This window comes from Arvicanthis niloticus, chromosome 3 (assembly GCF_011762505.2).
Source record: "Arvicanthis niloticus isolate mArvNil1 chromosome 3, mArvNil1.pat.X, whole genome shotgun sequence".
Lineage (NCBI taxonomy): Eukaryota > Metazoa > Chordata > Mammalia > Rodentia > Muridae > Arvicanthis > Arvicanthis niloticus.
The window spans coordinates 85,667,233-85,686,187 of NC_047660.1; the positions used below are offsets into that span (position 1 = coordinate 85,667,233).

At 47.6% G+C, this 18,955-nt stretch overlaps 1 protein-coding gene across 4 annotated transcripts in view; it reads left to right on the forward strand.

Annotated features, from left to right (window-relative positions):
• Positions 1-18,955, forward strand: part of Arhgap22 (Rho GTPase activating protein 22) — a 155,980-nt gene that overhangs the window by 22,376 nt on the left and 114,649 nt on the right. The window contains exon 1 of one of the 4 annotated variants that reach the window (XM_034497940.2): positions 9,639-9,817. The exons of the other annotated variants lie outside the window; for them this stretch is intronic. Coding sequence (XP_034353831.1) covers positions 9,784-9,817 — 34 coding nt within the window. The 5' untranslated portion in view covers positions 9,639-9,783. Of the gene's footprint in view, positions 1-9,638; positions 9,818-18,955 lie in introns of those variants that run through there. 4 annotated transcript variants of the gene reach the window in all.

Here is an 18,955-nt window from a genome sequence, read left to right on the forward strand (position 1 = left end):
GGGGTTGTAGAGAACCAACATGCTTGCAGCACAGGCTGGCAGACAGCCATGACCCTGCTGCAGGACATCTCCTCACGCTGACCTTGATTTCAGGGAGGAGAAGTCACTTCAGACCCTCACTGGACCCCTGTGAGATCAAGGGTTACTCTTAGCTTCCAGGCAGCCCATAGTGGCAGCCCTCCTTCTCTCTGCCACACCCTGCTTCAGAAGTGACCATAGCTACTTGGACTCTTGCTGAATCCTTGTCCCATGACCAGGAACACTTTGATCTGGTAGAGAAACCAGGTGTCCCTCTTTCCTTTCAGCCCCAGACTGACAGAAGCTGAGGACTCTGCCTGACCAATAGTGCGGGCCATAGGTGTCCTACAGGACCAGCCACTCCCTCCCCACCTCTCTTAGAGGCCCAGACCCACACATGCACTGACAGAAACTTCTCTGAGAAACTCACTGAAAAACTCATCAAATTTACAGCTGAATGACTTTATTTTTAATCTGAAAGTCACTTAGTACAACAGAGTCCCAGGTACTTGTCCAGTTTAAACAAAGACTCTTAGATGAGCAATATCAAGTATGGAACTTGACATTTACAAAAGTTTAAAAGTGACACACATGAGCTCTATTCAGAGCATCTTTCAAGAAAAAAAAAATGTTTCCTGGGGGCAGGAGTAGGATGAACTAACTGCCATCATCTATTTGTTCTCTTGGGGTGACCCTCAGAGTCTTAGTTATCTTTCTGTTGCTGTAGAGAGACAGCATGACAAGATAACTTATAGAAGAGTCATTGGTGACTTACAGTTTCAGACAGTGAGTCCATGAGCATCATGGTGGGAAGCATGGCAGCAGGCAGGCAGGCATGGTGCTGAGCAGTGGCTGAGAGCTTACATCTTTATTCACAAGTAGGAGAGAAACCTCTAAGCCTTGCCCTGACCACCCAAAAGTAACACAAACACAAAGCCACATTGCCTAATCCTTCCCAAACTGTTCCACCAATTGAGGACCAATATTCAAACACATGAGCCTATGAAGGCCATTCTCATCCAAATGGCCACACTCAGGTTTCCAGCCATCTTTGTGCTTTTCTCTTTTTGAGATGTTCCTAGCCAATGACCATGAAGAGTAGTAGAAACCAAAGTCATGTCTTTCTTGAGGAAGACCTCGTAATGACAACACAAGGCTGTGGAACACAGGTCTGACCTCCTTTGCCCAAAGCCAGATCTATCCAGTGGCCCAGCTCCCTAGAGTTCCCAGCAGGTGGAGATGCTGCTATGAAGATAAAGTTGACATGTGACAAGCTACTGTGTCTCAACCAGATTGGTGCAACTAAGCTCCTCTCCTGGGGAATAAGGATACAGGTGTCACCAGGACACAGATCAAGTTGTATCAGTTACAACTTCTCATTGCTGGGACAAAGGACCTGAAGAAAGGCAACTTAAGGAAGCAGAGAAACCATGGTGGCAAGAGGCAGCCTACTTACATCTGGGCAGATCACATAACACAGAGAGATGAAAGCTAACACACACCTGTGTCCTCCTCTTCCCCTTCTTACTCAGTCTGGGGTCCCAGCTCATGAGAGTGTAGCCCATACTCAGAGTTCCTCCTCCTCCTTAGTTGATCCTCTCTGGAAACACAACCACAGGCATGCCCAAAGGTTCGTCTCCTAGGTAATTCTAAGTTGACAATAAATATCAACCAGTGTGATTTAGGGGCTTTGTAAGCAAGCCTTCCTGCTCTGGGCATCTCCCTCTTGACCTGGTCTGGTATATCTGGGTGGGTTTTCAATGTGTGATTTTAGATTCTGTATCATTATCCTGACCTGGATAACAAGACACTAAATAGACCACTCCATGGAAAGTGGGAATCTAAGACTCTGAATCCTTCCCGGGGGCGGGGGGGGGGGGGGGCTGGATATGGATGACCGTGTGTACCATGAGCTGCAACACATAGACAACACTAACTAAAAAATCAGTGATGACCGGATTGTGGTCAGAGAGAGGAGTCATGGAGAAAGGCCTGCCCCTCTGGAGTAGGCTCCTGCAGCTCCCACCCTCCCAGTGGTGACAGAGATGGAGGATGCACCCACAGTACCAACAAAGCACAACCACCAAAGTAGCACAAAAGTTCACCTTTGATGAATCCCACACAGTTTCTCAATTTAAAGATCTAGAAAGAGTGCTGCCAAGAACCATCCTTGGCTTGGAGAGGGGTTCTGAGGAAGGAGTGTCTGGGAGCAGCAAAACAAGCAACTTGAAGTCAAATCATGGGTCCAAGCTGACAACCTATGTTCTGTTCAAGACAGCTTTTCAGATTGCTTTCTCTAAGTTCTGCTCTCTCTGCAAATCTCCAGACAGCGTTCTCTCTCTCTCTCTCTCTCTCTCTCTCTCTCTCTCTCTCTCTCTCTCTCTCTTCTCTTTCCATATATATTCTGCTCATTCCCTCATTCCTGTCTCTGAATAAATTCATCTCTTGAAGATCATAAGCCTAGTCTTTTATTTTACCTATCAACCCAGTCATTTACTCCAGGTTCCCTTTTGAGTATCCTATCAGCCTGTGACCTCAGCCCCTTAATTTTTAGGAGACAGCAAGCACACATTTTCTTTTAATATTGCAAAAGAATTCAGGGACCTGTCTACCTTTGTTAAGCACAGATGATAACTAGCTGGGTAGAACCACGTCCTAAAATTACCATTTCTATTACACCTGGGCCTAACCTTGTCCTGTCCCAGGATGATCCTGAACTCAGGAATCTGTCTTTGTAAGCATAAACAAAAAATTTAGCTGGGGTGGGATCTCCTGCGACCACCACTCCCTAAATCTCTTATCTCCTTCCTTGGTGTCTTTCTGACAGGCTGGCTCATGGTGCAGCTGCCTCTGTTCCTTTAGATTTGTGAAACCCCTCATACAGTTCATATTGTATCCTTACTTTTTTTTGAGAAATTATGTATTTTTGAACCCATGATTTTAGAGTCCTTTTCGACAGCCTTAAGGGCTGTCCTGAAGGTCCCAGCTTTACCATTTTGCTGAGACATTAGCCACACCTTTGCCTTCCAGACTTGTGCTATCTCTGATTATCATGGAGTCATTAGTGTTAATAGGGAAGACATTCCTTGAAGGAGAAATGTAAAATATGTACATTATTACACAAACAAGCCTTACAGCCACAGCAGCCATCAACAGGTCCTGCTGGCCCTGTCCAAGGGGCAGGAACCATGTCTTTCTGTCCCTACTAAGACCATGCTGGACTTGGCAGAGTGTATTAGTCTAGGCTGATGATTTGTGTGAAGTTAGTATTTAAATTACAGAGTTCACAGTCTATTTCTAGCCTCTCTCTCTCTCTCTCTCTCTCTCTCTCTCTCTCTCTCTGACACACACACACACACACACACACACACACACACACACACACACACTCATACATCCCAGGTCCCTGGAGCCTCAGGGATGGGTAGATGGGTGATCCACTCCACTTGAATTGATGAACAAGGAGCTGACACTGGAGGATGTTTCAAACTCTCACAGCAAAGGACAGATGAAACCATAGATCCAACGGAAAGTCGACTGTGTTAATAAAAAGAGGACTAGCCACGCAGTGGTCCTCATGATGGGCATTCACTTCTGCTTTTCAAATCCATGTGGGGTGTTTCCGAGCTAGCAGTGAGAGCTTGGCAACAGGCTAGCAGTGGGAGCTCAGCTCCACACAGCCTTCAGGACTCAGACTGCATGGTCCTTACCACCTTCTAAGGTGTCCTGATCCTAGTTGACCAGAAAATGGAAATGCACTTTAAAATACAGAGCATCCATGAGTAAAGAGAGGACTGATACAGGTAGAAACCTGGCATTCTCCACTCAGAGCAGGGGCCCCACACTGCCTGGATCACACAGTAAGTGTGGTAGAGAAGGGGGAGAGATATACCCACTTGTGCAGGAGGAGCATGCTCCCTACCTTATAGCAGGTCCCTAGGGGTCTCTGGCATAGATCTGAGGGACGTGAAAAGAGAGGAGATTCCTAGGCTCTGGATTGGTGTTGCCTGATCTCCATGCTGTGAATACTCCTCAAATAATAGCACTGAACCTGATGAGATCCATGTGGATGTTGGGGGTGGTTTTATGCTACCACCTTTTGCTCCAGTCACTCGACCAGCCCCCACCGGCATTCCTTTTGTGCTACCGTTATTTTTAGCAGCCCTCCCAGCTTCCCTTGAATCTGTAGATATAAGACACAGACATAGTTTGTTCTTTTACAATTTGCCTTCTTGGCACAATTGCTGGGCGTTACTGTCTCCCGCCTGGGAAAGCATGACCTTACCAATTTATTATCTCCTTCTCTCCACCTGCCCTAAACTTCAATGGCTAGCCCCACCTAGGCCCTGCCAAACATCCGTGACCACCTGCCTGTAGTGGAGGCCACAGGCCCCTGCTCCCTCCAGGCCCCCACAGGATTGCTGCGTTCTTCTTTCTCCAAAGCATGGCAGAAAGACCCCTCTCTCCTCCTTTGCATTTCCTTTTCCTCCTGAGACCTGGAAGTCCTACCTGTACTTTCCACCCAACAATTGGCCCCAGCTTTCTTTACTGACAAATCAAGAACCAATTAGAGAACAGAACCTTAGCATCGGACCTACTTCCTTCACATGGCAATAGGAAAATATAGTACTTCCATACGGATGACTCAAATAGATTAGGAAGTGATAAGTTTTGTAACACAATTTACTCAATTACAGGTTTATATTGTTCAATTCCTGATGGTGTCCATCTTAAACTATTGGCTTTGCAAGCTTACTAAAAATTTGACCACCAGCTTCCTTATTGATTAATGCCAGCTAGCTGGCTGGGACCCCACTGGATAGGTAGCTGGAGAGACAGAAGTGATGGCCTGGCCCAGTGACAGTCTAAGGAGGTGGCAGCAGCCTCCTCACAGCGGGAACAGAGGGTACTCTAAGCAGTCTGGCAGGGAACTGAGGTGCTGGGGACAGACGGTGGAGAGCCAGGTCAGCATTGCTTCCACACTGGCCTTTGCACGGCATGCTTCTATCTCAAGCCCAGAAGCTTCTGGAAAAGGGAAGCAGGGATCCACTGTCTATCTGGTATCGTAGAGAAAAGTTCCTCCTCTTAGCTGCCACTCTTGATGCTTGCTGGTCCAGCCCAAACCCAACCCCACGCCCTCTACTGGATACTTCTGTGCGCCGCACAGATTATGCAACAGTACCAGTGGCTCTATATGCAAGGGGTTTCTTTCTCATTAGAGGATGGGGTTCTACATAGCTGGATATATGATTGACACACATATCCATATCTGTCCATAAGAAGACCTCTCCCTCAGGACAGCAGCAAGCAAAGCCCCCTAGGTAGCCTTGCCCCAGGCCTTTGGGGCAGTGGTTTCTTCTCTTGGCTGTATAGAAGTCACAATTTTGTAAGCCTAGGATGGCTGTGCATCCTGTGCTGGTTAAGAATAACAGTAGTAAGGGATGCAGGGACTCTTCTGCAGGGTGCAGCCAAGGGAGAGAGCCACAGTACGGAAATGCCCTGGTTCTGGACTGACTGTGTTGATGGACGGGTATTCCATCAACAAATGTGCATTTAACAGGTGTTTCTGGAGAGTTCTGCTCCTCCGCTCAGTCACCTCACACCCTTCAAGGCCTGCTCCCCAGCAGCACGTAGAAAACACTGAATAACAAGAGGGGCAGAGGCAGAGGCAGAGGCAGAGGCAGAGGCAGAGGCAGAGGCAGAGGCAGAGGCAGAGGCAGAGGCAGAGGCAGAGGCAGAGGCAGAGGCAGAGGCAGAGGCAGAGGCAGAGGCAGAGGCAGAGGCAGAGGCAGAGGCAGAGGCAGAGGCAGAGGCAGAGGCAGAGGCAGAGGGGCAGAGGCAGAGGCAGAAGCAGAGGTGCAGAGGCAGAGGCAGAGGCAGAGGCAGAGGCGCAGAGGCAGAGGCACAGAGGCAGAGGCAGAGGCGCAGAGGCAGAGGCGCAGAGGCAGAGGCAGAGGTGCAGAGGCAGAGGCAGAGGCGCAGAGGCAGAGGCAGAGAGGCAGAGAGGCAGAGAGAGAGGCAGAGAGGCAGAGAGGCAGAGAGGCAGAGAGGCAGAGAGGCAGAGAGGCAGAGAGGCAGAGAGGCAGAGAGGCAGAGAGGCAGAGAGGCAGAGAGGCAGAGAGGCAGAGAGGCAGAGAGGCAGAGAGGCAGAGAGGCAGAGAGGCAGAGAGGCAGAGAGGCAGAGAGGCAGAGAGGCAGAGAGGCAGAGAGGCAGAGAGGCAGAGAGGCAGAGAGGCAGAGAGGCAGAGAGGCAGAGAGGCAGAGAGGCAGAGAGGCAGAGAGGCAGAGAGGCAGAGAGGCAGAGCCAATGGGATCACAATGCTGCAGTGGGAGTGGGGTAAGGGCCACACTGTGAGGCAGAGCATGGATATGGGGATTGGGGGGGAGGCAGGGGAGGATGACTCCCAGCTCCCAGTGTTGGCTGCCATGCTCGCTCACCAGCTACTTTCTTTGCAGATCTTAGCTTACACCTAGAGGAATAACACTGCTTGTGCAAATACAAGCTATTCAGAGTCTTCACATTTAACAAATCCCTTAGGTATGTTCTTGTCCTCACAGGCACCCTCTAGCCCTGGAAGAATCCAGAGGCTTCTGGGGTCCACTGCTCCATGGTGAGACAACACAGCCTCTTCCAGCTGCTGCCTGTGAATTCTGCATCAGAAGGACTAGGAACAGTCTGGAGTCAGGGCAAGAGAATGAAAGAGCATCCACTTTGCTGTCCACCCATTGACCCCATGGTCCCAATCACATCAGCTCCTGCCCTTTCAGACTTGCCTCCTGAGTCTGAGCCTGAGCCCAGAGCCTGTGGTTTTGCTCCTCAGACTCTAATGGCCAGAAAAGCAGGCAATGCGAGCAATGACTTAAAGTCCTGGGGAAGCAGCTGCACAGGAAAAGCTCCCGGAGGTGGTTTCTTAAGCAAAACAATTGTGAGTAGCCCTGGGCTGCGGCTCTGGCATTTGCTGGCCTGGCTCAGGGGTCCACTGGCCAGGCTGTATTACTCACAGATGGTTTCCGGATTGCTCAAGATGCTGTCACCAGCCATGGGACTTGCCCTGTGACCCTGGTGTTAACATGTGATTTGTCCAGCTCCATATTCTCTCATCCTTCCGGGGGGGGGGGGGGAGCGCTCTGTGCTTGCCTGATCTGAGTTGTACTTGGCCTTAAAGGAGTGGGCTATTATACAATGGTATTCCTGATCTGTCCATACATAGTATTTCATGTGTGTGTATGTGTGTGTATGTGTTGTACATGTGTGTGTTTAGTGCACATGTATGTATATGCATTCCCATGGATGTGGGCACACATATATGCACCTGGGTGTAGATGGCAGAGGTCACACCATTGGCTGTCTTCACTCTCCAACTGAAGCAGGCTCACTTGAACTCGGAGCTTGCCAACTAGTCTAGCTAACTAGCTTGTTTCCAGACTCCCCTATCTCTACCTCTGAGCACTAGAACTACAGGCATACTGACATGCCCACCCAGGATTTGCATGGATTCTAATGATAGACTCTTGTCCTTGTGTTTGCATGATAGATATCTTACCCACTAGGCTACTTCCCCATCCTCTTCACAGCATCCTGCATGGGGCTTTTTATGAGGTAGTTTGGGGCTCATGTCTGGGAGAGTGAGGGCATTCCTAGGAAGGTGTGCAAGGGCTTAGGGAAAGTGCTTAGTGTCTTCCCCAACTGGTAGGATCAGGAGAGTTTCACAGGCATGTGCTAAAAGCAGAACAAGGCCTACAAGGCCTGCAGAGCTGAAGCAACGTGAGGGAAGTTTCCAGAGGCAGGGCACTGTCTATGCAGAGGTACAGGCAGTGGGAGCAGGGGCTGCATATGGAAAGGGATACACAGGGACCGCGTGTGACCCATACAGAGGACCGCAGGAGGAACTTCTCTAGATTATGGCCAAGTTCGGCAGCAGCAAGGCCAGAGGGGAAGGCATGACAGACTGTGAGAGGCCTTGGATGCCATGTCAGGATACCTATGCCTCCATCTGAGGAGTGAGCTAAGACTTGAAGAACAGGCTTGGAGCTTACTGAGACTGCCTGCTCTCTGCGGGCCTATTAACCTGGATGTGGGACTTACCTCAGCCTTCAGTGTTGCCCCTTGATATTCAATCCTCTCCTCCCCCAGGAGCCCTCCTCCTGCTGAAAGCACATGGATATCTGGGAGTGGGGTGGGGGTGGCTAGAGGGATGGCTCAGAGGTTAAAATCACTGTCTGCTCTTCCAGAGGTCCTGGGTTCAATTCCCAGCCACCACATGGCAGCTCACAACCATCTATAGTGAGTTCTGATGCCCTCTTCTGGCCTGCAGGCATACATGCAGATGAACACATATATAAATATAATACATAAATCTTTTTAAAAAGAAAGAAAGCTGAGGATGGCTGCATGGAGGAACGGGGACAGGAGACATTCTAGGACAGGATGATTATGACACAGCTTGAAATAACTGAAGTCTAGGGTTCAGTGGTCAAGAGGACGCATGAGGTGGTGGTGTTCAGAACAGAAATGAAGAGGTCGCAATCCAACAAGTTCATGGACCTCTCTCAAGGTGGGAGCTATTACCAAGCAGGGGCCAGAACAGGAATATTTTGAGAGACTGGCTTCATAGAAAAGCAAGTTTATAGCCAGGCGATGGAAGGACACACCTATAACCCAGCACTCCAGGGAGTGAGGCAGAAGTGTCAAGAGTTCAAGGCCAGCCTGGGCTGCATTAGCGAGACTCTGCCAAAACAAAACAGAAATGAGCAGCAGCAACAGCAGCAGCAACAACAAAGCATGACTTTAGAGTCAGCCTTGTGTGCAGATGACAGCCAGGCCACTAGGCAACTTAGAGACTTCTAGCTAGTCAGTTGACATTTGTTTTCCTCCTGTGAACACTTAATAACAACATCCTCCTCAATAGTAAGGGAATGAAACAGAGGAGGCACCTAATAACTCATAGCTATTGTTGTGACTGCATTTGTACAGTGATTTTTAGGGTGTTGATATGCGACTCAACCACGGCCCTGTATGTACCCTTTAAAATTATACTGGTCATAACAGATATCTGTTATTCAACTCCATAAAGTTTTGTGACCCCGTTCAGGCACTGTTTTCTGTCACCTTACTAAGGAGGTAGTTGATACATTCAGCAGGACTCTTTCTGATAGTGTGAGCAACATCAGAATGCCAGCTCCTTCCAAGAAAGGCGTGGAGCGGAGATGCCCATCCCCTTGGGCTGGGCTTGGAGGGGTCTTGCCGCTCCCTTGCCTGACAACCTTGCACTCTAGGATATGCTGGACCAGCCAACCACGATGCTATGTGTCCTCCTCCCTCTTGGTAGCCTCTGCTGGCTGGCGCACACACAGCCAGGATTGGGGGACCTGTAGCCGGGAGGGAATAGCCACAGGGCTGCAGCTGGCTCCGCCCATCTGCCCGCCCCGAAGCCTAAGACCCCGCCTCCTCCCTCAGAAATGGATAGCCCCGCGTGCGCGAACTGGATAGACAGACGGGCCCCGCCCTGGCCGGTGATTGATTACCGAAGGTCACTGAGGCTTTAATGGTCGGCTTGGATGAAAATTAATTCTGGAATGGATAAATAATGCATCAGGATTTATATAGTCCAAGGCAAGACGGAGCCAGAAGAGGGAGCCGAAGGAGTGACGCCGGTGGCCCCAGGGCTCGAAGGAACTGGGCATGAAGGGCCACTGGCCAAGAAGAGAAAAGGGAAGCGAATGGCAGCATGATCGGCCCAGACGGTCTGGCCAGGTGGCTGCAGCATGCTGAGCCCAAAGATCAGACAAGCCAGGAGGGGTAAGTCCAACTTCCTGTGGATTGTTAGGCACAGAGTGTCCCCCCCTTGGCAAACGCGAGGCCATTCAGGGAGCTGTCCTGCCCGGTACCAGGTGGGGAAGTCACTCCGGACAGTGAGTGTCTGCATGAGCCTATGTTTCTGCAGTTTCAGTGAGACTGAGGGGGGCTGTGTGAGCATCAGATCTGAGGTCGCACAGCTACTGCACAGGTATTTAAAGTGCGTAGGTGGTGAGCTCCTCCACCCTACATTTCATGCTCTGTCGTTATAAGGAAACAGGTGGCAACTGGAGGAAAAATAATAAAAGTTGAAATGAGCCTCCCGGGGTTAGCAATACCCAGGCTTCTGTAGAGTCTGGATCAAGTCTGAGGCCCACCTGCAGGGAGTAGCTTCCCCCGCAGCCAGCAGGGAGGCAGGGGTGGAGTGTCTCACACCTACCTTTGTGCCAGAACAAGACCACCACCACCACCCTCCCGCCCCCGCCCCCTCCCCCTCCCGTCCCGTGCAGCATGGTTGGAGAGTCGATGTGGGGGTAGGGCAGATACTAAGATACTAAGAGATAGGAATCTGTAGTTCAAGACTGAACCATCAGCCTGTGTCCCAGCAGAGTGGCCTGGGGACCCAGGCACTAGACAGGAAAACAAACAGAGCATTTCCCCCAGGCAGCAACTCCTTGGCCAGGAGTATTACTTCAGATGAAAACATCTGTCTTTAGAGATGGAACAGCCTTTTCAGATGACCGGTGCTTGGGGACAACCCGCTTTCTAAGCACAGGGAACACAGATGGGTCTTTGGAGATGCATGGGACTTGGGAGTTTTCCGTGGAGGCTGCTGTGTGGGGAGGGGGAGGGAAGTGGAGATCCCTGTTCTTCCCCTGGATGCCTGGTTTCATTAGCATACTGCAGGCAGGAGTGACTTTTCCAATGTGTTCAGTGGCTCCTCTGTAGGCTGTTGGGATGGTGTAGCCTGGGAGCCTGGTGAGCAAAAGACAGACTTGCCTGGCTCTGCTAAGAGGTAGAGACATTTTTTAAAGATGATGGAGGGGTGAGCCAGGCCAGACCCCTCCGGGCAAGCCGTTTCCTTCCCTGTACTGTCTGAAGACACACTGTCACTAGTCACGTGAGGCTAATGAGTACTTGCCATATAACTGAACCAAAGAGAAAAGTACGGCCAGGCTTTTAATGACTCCATTAAAAATCATTTTAGACTGATAACTTGCAGAAACGACAATACTTATAGTGGGGTAAAGAAGTTTATTATTAAAGTTAATCTCACTCATTCATTTTCCCCTTTTTCTGGCTCTGAGTTTGCGTACTGGATTTTTTCCATGACCTACACGCTCATGTTAGAGAGAGAGAGAGAGAAAGAGAGAGAGAGAGAGAGAGAGAGAGAGAGAGAGAGAGAGAGAGAGAATAAAATTTTGCTGGCCTGGAAAGAGATCAGTGCTTCAGCAAAGGGGCCTGTCTGTGAAATCCCAAATTTTATGTGTATGTGCATGTGTGTGTGTATGTGTGTGTGCATATGTATGTGTATGTGTGTGTGCATATGTGTGTGCATGTGTGTGTGTATGTGTGTGTATGTGTGTGTGCATGTGTGTGTGCGTTCACACGTATGCACGAGTATGCGCCTGTATGGTCACCTTCAGCTGGCTTCTTCTATCACTCTTCATTTTAATCTTTGAGACAGGGTCTCTCTCTGAACCCTGAGCTCCCTGATTTGGCAAGACTGGCTGACCAGGGATCTACCTCTTTGCCCCACCCTCGGCACACAGACACACACACACACCACTTTGTGTGGCTGGCTTTGTTCTTGGAGTTCAGGATATGAACTCAAATCTTGATATTTAAATGACAAGAAGCACTGTGTAAGCCATTTCCCTGCCTGCACCAAACTTCTTTTAAATATTCGAGTTCCGTGGCTTTCCATTAACAGCAGGTCTTCCTCCCTTCAGGAACATTAAGAACTGTCTGGAAGCATCTGTTGACCATTCTAACCAAGGGTACTATGGACATCCTGTAGGTAGTGGCTAAGGATACTGCTAAACACGCCCTCGGTGCCCAGGACAAGGCTCAGCACACAGAATTACCTAGACTTAAATGCCAGCAGTGCCAAGGTTGCGAGCCCTCTCTACTGGGCCGTACCATCTGGTTAGAAATGTGACAGGATTAGGTTTTTAGTGTAGTTTTTCAGACATTAATATAGAATCATTTTCCCACAAAACTGTCTGACCATAAATCCCGAGACAGACACTCTGAGAGCGTGGCTTACAAATGAAGCTGCTGTCACCCGGTGTGAGGAGGTGGCCAGAGGGAGCTGTGATTCTTGATCTAGAAGCTGAGGAATGACCTGGTATTGATCTGGGGCAGGATGACAGAGAGAGGCTGAGCATGCTGCTGGGGTGAGAATGGGAAGCATCTCATGTAATTTTCAGTGTGTGTGTGTGTGTGTGTGTGTGTGTGTGTGTGTGTGTGTGTTCACACCAATGAAGCTAGAGCTGAAGGCAGGAGAGGCATTGTGTGCATCCCGAGACCACAGTCAGGCCAAGAACCAGGTTAGACTCTCAGCATGTTCAGAAATATATATTCATGCACCTCAAAGAAACTGGGGGCAGGTGGAAGAATTTTCACCAAAATGCACCCTTATTTAAAGCCTGCAGGACTAGGATGGGGTCTCTGTAATCCTCTAGGAGCCTTTACAAAATAAAACCCCCACCCACTATCTGAACTAAAATCTTGCAGACCACACCTAAATGGAAATTCGCCCAAGAGTTGTGTCACTTGAAAAAGACCTGGATTCCTCTTTAGGAAAGTTTAAAAAAAAAAAACAACTCAGGCCTGGACAACAGGGTCAGAGGACTTTGGGGTCTGTCTGAAAAGCTGCTTCCCTGGGCTGTTGCTGTCTGGGCTTCTGGGATCCCTTCTCTGAAACCACACTGTGGGTTAACTTTTGGGCAAGTTTCAACCACGCCAACCATGAAGAAACAGGTGAAGGTGACCATCACCCTGAAGGGAGTCCTCACCATCAGTTAGGGGGAGGAGGAGGAGGTGTCAGGATTAAGAACTTCCCAGGAGAAGCCTGGCTGTCAGTTACCTAAGAAGTGTCTTAGAACCAGGCTTCCAGGGACAGGGGAGTGAAGGTGTGCGGTGTGCTGAAGCAGGAGGTTTGGGAGCAGCTGAGGTGAAGTGCCAGGCACATCATCACCTGCTTACACCGTAACTGACTGGCACTTTGGGGAGAACATCAATCACAGAGATTCCAGCTTTCACAGAAGAAAACCAAGTTGCATTTGCAAATGTCCACAACAGGATACAAGCCCATGTGCTCTTTGATACAGATGGAATAGTTATATCTGTTAAGATAGAAAAATAAACACAAGGTAGGGCCCCTCCCCTCAGAGTAATGGGGTGCCTTGAACAGTCAGGAGGAGCCTCAGGCCAGGCTGCCCCCTCATGGCCATCTTCACTCCCTCCACTCTTGCACTCTCCACCCTTGACTCTGTTCCTTCTTCAGCTTGTACCATGACACCATGATGAGTGCTAGCTGCCTGCAACCCTGGGACCAGGCCCTTCTATGTGTCTGCTTCATCCCCATCTCTCCACACTTTGTGATGCTTGTCCTGGTCCCACTAGGATTGCTGCCTCCCTACAACACCAATGTCATGGGGTTTGTCTTGATGGTCTTGCCTGTCTTGGTGCAGCTTCCTTAAGGCCCACCCATGAATGCCGTCACACTCCACAGGTCTGAGAAATGCTCTCTTTCCATCCCCTTCCTCTCAGGCCAAGTCCTCTGTAGCCATCATAACTTCTAACCTGGCCAAAGCTGTCATCCAAAATGTGAATTATACCCTTCTCCAGCTGTCTTTTCCACCCTAACTAGGGATCTTAGCGCAATATCCACCGCCTTTTATTTTATTAAAGCCCACAGGTCTTCAAACGTCTGAGTATTCCTCACAGCCCAGCTCACTTCCAGACTCTTCTCACTCACTGAGTCTCAGATATGCTATGCTAACCTTCTCCCCACTTCTCTGTGTTCTCTGAGTTCCTTCTGAACTTCTTACACTCATTTTCACACACACACACATGCATGTGTGCACTTGAACAGGCACACAAGCACAAGTACACACATTCCTTTAATTTCTGTTCACACTCCTCCTCAACTCTTCCCACCCCCCAGGGCAATCCTTCCCCACCCTCCTCCAATTTGAGTCCCTGCCCCCTGCTCAGTTCACCTTTGTTCTTCAGTCTTTCCTACCCAAAGGTGACAATTCCATATTCCTGAGAGTGACTTTTAAGTATGTCACCCGCAATGGACTAGAGCTTCGTGAGGTTTGGGGACCGCTTTCTTTTTGAACATTACTCCCTCAGTCTCTGGTAAGTGCTCAGAACATATTTTTGAATGCACGAATAAATGAATGAATCGGTCGATCATGGGGAGGCATTAGCTTAGGAGGCTTGAAACTTGTCTCTTTAACTCATTGAGGTTCTTAGGAAAATCTGTCCTTACCCTTGACTGAGTTGTATGTGAGTTACAAACATTTACCCGGTCCACAATTGTCCTTGAGTTGTATATTAGTAGTCTGTTTTTGTTGTTGTTGTTCAGATGTCTATAAGTTCTTATGTCACTGATCCATCCATCCATGATTTTCCTCACGAGCTTCTGACCTTGTTTGGAATGGTTCAAGGTAAACTTCTGTCTGTCCAAGAGGCTCCCTTCTTCAGAGGCTGACGTAGCTGTGGCTAGGTTCCTCAGAAAGAGCATCAGTCCCTGGACCTCCCATGAGTGGAGAGCCTGTCTGACAGCTGCTGGGTGGGATGGACGCTGTTCTGTGGCTTTGTTCTTAGAATATTTTTCCCCCGAGAGAGCAAACATATATTTGTTAAATTTCCTCAAGGATGCAGGCACTTTTGTTGCAGTTCCTCGGTTCTCATGGCTACTCTAAAATCAAGTTCCTCTGCTGTCGTTTTGAAAAGTATAGGAAGAAAATCATCAGAGTCCTGACCAAGCATCATGGAAGTGACATTCATGTTTGTCTAATGCTAAGTCATTTGCTTGTCCTTAACCCAAACTATTTACAGACCTCTGTAAATCACTCTGCAGGCCTCCAGCGATAGAGTTACAAAATGCAATGAGATTGAAGAAAGTGCCTACAGCCTTTGAACAAGCAAAGAGTGGATGTAGGCGACTGATACAGTGTTTAAGGTTGAGAAAAACAAGAGGTAGCAGAGAACTGAGCAACTCCAAGAAAACAAGGAGCAATATCCAAAAAGAGAAAAATACTGATGGGATGAGATAGCTCACAGGGGACTGACGGTCACAGGGCACTAATGAGGGAAGTTCTATATATTGATTTAATGCCATTTATGATGTAATTGTGTGGAAACAATGAGGAGGATGTGTGTGTGTGTGTGTGTGTGTGTGTGTGTGTGTAATCCTCTTCCATAGTTCAATAGATACCACTTAAAAAGGAAAAATTAAACCGTCAAAAAATGAATGCCATCTAAGAATATGGTAACTGCTAGGGGGAAAACCTATAGTCAGGTGACAGGGACGTGATGCATCGTTAGGTTATGTCACCGTTCTGCAACATCACATACTCACATGCCGCTTTGTGGGCACCTAGGCTGCATGGCACAGCCTCGGCCTACTGCTCCTGGGTCACAAAATTATGTAACATTTTACATGTGATTGAAGGCAATTGTGGTAAAGTACACTAGTCACATGTCTAAGAACAAAAAGCTATAATAAAATATAGTGTGAAAGGCAAGTGTCCGCAGCTGTACCGGGCGCTTAGGTACACCGAGAGGGTCGTGACTGAAGTGTCCTTGGGTGAGTCAGTGAGAGGCTGGGGGTGAGTGTGGAAGCCCAGGATGACCCTGTGCATCACCGAACACTGGGTTTACATGAAAAGCAGGCTTTCTTCTTCCATAGTAAAATAACTTTAGCTTGTCAGGGCATTTTTACCTTATAAACTTTTTAAATTGTAACTTTATGAGCCGCTTTGACAGCTTTAAACACAAATGCATTCTAAAACTGTACCTGAATATTCCTTGTTCCCTTGTTGCATAAGGGTTTTTTTTCTAGTTTTAACTTTTGTGTACTCTAGACTTTTTGTTCAAAACTAGCATATAGTGCTGGATAGATGGGCTGGCCATTAAAGGATTCACAAGCAAAAACTAACATAGCCACACACATCAGCTTACAATGGGTGGGCTTATTAACGCCAGTGAGTTCTACCTGATTTGCACTTAACTTTTATATATATATAAAATATAAATATAATATATATATATATTGATGTATGTATGTATATATATATGTATATGTACAGTTCATGTGTGCAGTGACATCAATCAGAGGCCAGAAAAGGATACTGGATCCCTGAGCCTGTAGTTACAGGCATTTATGAGCTGCCATATGAGAGCTGGGAACTGAACCCAGGTCTTCAGCAAGAACGCCAGGTGCTCTCTACCCCCCAGTTAACTGTTTTGTTAAGTAAGTTATAGTATATTCTAAAATAATGATTAGAAATATAGATACTAAGTATGCAAATGACACAGTGCACTTTAGTCACTGTCAAATATAATGCACCATGTATGGTTGCATGTCCTCTAATTTTATACAGTTGATCACAATATTAACCAATAGTCTATCACCACAAATACATGAACAATAAGTTTTGTACAACTGTATGGATGTTACCACGTTACTAGCTTTGAGAATTTTTATCTTTATAGGATCATGAGACCACCACTACATGTGGTCTCTCTGTGACCAAACTATTGTTGTGCAGCACAGGACTATACAGAGATAGAAAATGGCTTCATCTTTGGGTAAGGGTAGGTGAGGAATGTAGGCTCTGGAGTCATGCCTGAGACTTGTGGGATTCCTTGAGCTGCCAGGGAATGGTAACCGAGAAGCCACCTGATTCATACCAGGTGTCCAGGGAACTGTTCCAAATCCTGGAGGTTTGCATCCTTAAGGGAATCATGTGGGTCCATAGTCCACTCTGATTGCTGAGTTCTGAGTGATGTGCCTTTCCAGAAAATGCCCATAAAGGCCCCAGGTCGCGAGTGCCCAAGTGGGACAAATACACTGAGGGTTTCCTAGGAGAGATCACATTCATGGTCTGAAAGTGGAACCACAACGAAACATAATCAATCAGATAGGTGATACAGCATCTGGCTATGCCTGCATCTCACTGAGCGAGGGGTGGGAAGACACCAGAGAGTTCAGTGAGCTATACCAAGGAGAGCTCACGTGAGCCATTCCTGAGGTAGGTAGAGGGTCTAGAGTTCTAGTTTCAATCAGTTGCTGTGGTAAAACTCTAACTAAAAGCAATGCGGAGAGGAAAGGGTTTATTTCTCCTTACAATTCCAGGTCACAATCTGTCATTGAGGAAGTCATGGCAGGAAACTGAGGGCATAGCTACTTGCTATTCCCTGAGGTATTGTTACCTCTGACCAGGGAGCTCACTCACAGACAAGGAGTGGAGAGGAAGCCATGAAGGAATGCTGCTTGGTGGTTCACTCTGACTTGTTCATCCTTAGATAGCATTGTTATATAAACCAGGACCACCTAACTAGGGCAAAAACCACCCACAATGGGCTAGAACCTCCTGTAGCAATTAGTAAGTACTCAAGATTATCACCCACAGACTTGCCCACAGGCCAATCTGATCCAGACAACTCTTCAGTTGAGGCTTTTTCTCTCAGGTGACTCTAGGCTGTGTCAAGTTGACAGTTAAGGCTAACCAGGAAACAGGACACAGGAAGCAGTCCAGAGTTCAATCAAATGTGGAGACCTTATGGTTGGGATCCTAAAGGAGAGAAGAGAGCCCATGGGTCTCTTTCACCTGGCTGTGACCTTACATCCAGGCCAGGCCCTGGCCCTGCTGCCGGTAGCTAATTCTACCCTGATGACAGAAGTGCCCAAGCCTATACATCTTCCATTGAAACCCAGATCCTCTACCTCACACAGAGAATACACTGTTCCCCAAGTGTGCCTTCCAGAGCTAATATGAAATAACAGAAGCATTCAGATCAGCTCAGAAGGGCTCAGAACAAACCCAGGGAATACAATTAGAGAAAATAAAAGCTCCCAATTTTAGGATCTTTGAATTTCAGTGACCTCAAAGTATATTTTAAATAGATTTTTAAACTATTGTTTAGAGTTTTGTTGTTTATTTATTTATTTTGTTTGTTTGTTTCTACTGAGACATAATTTCCATACATGGTTCCCCTTTCTATGTGTTTTGTTACCTGGGATCAACAATCTTTCAAAATTAAATTAAAAAAAAACCCAGAAGTAAAGAATTGACATATTTAAATTGTGCACTGTAAACAATTTCAATTGTATCATGATACAATTTCTCACTGTATCCCACATGGGACATGAATTATTCTTCTGTCCAGTGTGTCCACACTGTTAATGCTGTCTCCCCATTAGTCACTCGGATAGCAGATTGGTAGCCATGGTTACACATTGCTCATATTTAAACAATCCTTATTTTGCTGAATAATGACCCCTAAGGCACAAGAGTGGTGATACTAAGCAAATTAGTATGTCAGGGAAAAGCCAGGCGGGAAAGTAGAGGTAACTAACTTTATCATAGATATCTGTTCATACAGGGGAAAATGGAGTTTCTATAGGTCTCACTAGCATTGGTGTTTGGGGCAGCCATCTATTCCCTGAAGATAAAGAGGCACTCACACACAGTAAAACACTAGTCTTAAATGTCTACTCAATGACTGCCATCCAGATCAACACACGGTGTATCTTCCTTAGCTCAAGAAAGTCCCTCCCTTGCTTTCCCAGGGTGACTGTTTTCTGATTTTATCACCATGAAGTGTTTTGCTTTACTCACTTTAAATTTCGTATAGATGGACTTATGGCTATGACCCCCTGGTCTCACTACACCAACATCACCTTGCTTCTCTCTTTTATGGAAGGAGAAAACCACTTGGAGGTTTGGAATGTGCTGGTGTCTGAGCTGTCTATTCACATGAATATTTCTCATTTCACTCCTGTCAGTCTTAAGAAGGTGAGAGAGAGTGGAGCTAACTTCTCACAAGTCAGGGCACCCATGACATCTTGAGCTTCAATCCAGGACCCTAAAGTCCAAGCAGCCTCCTCCTGAATAC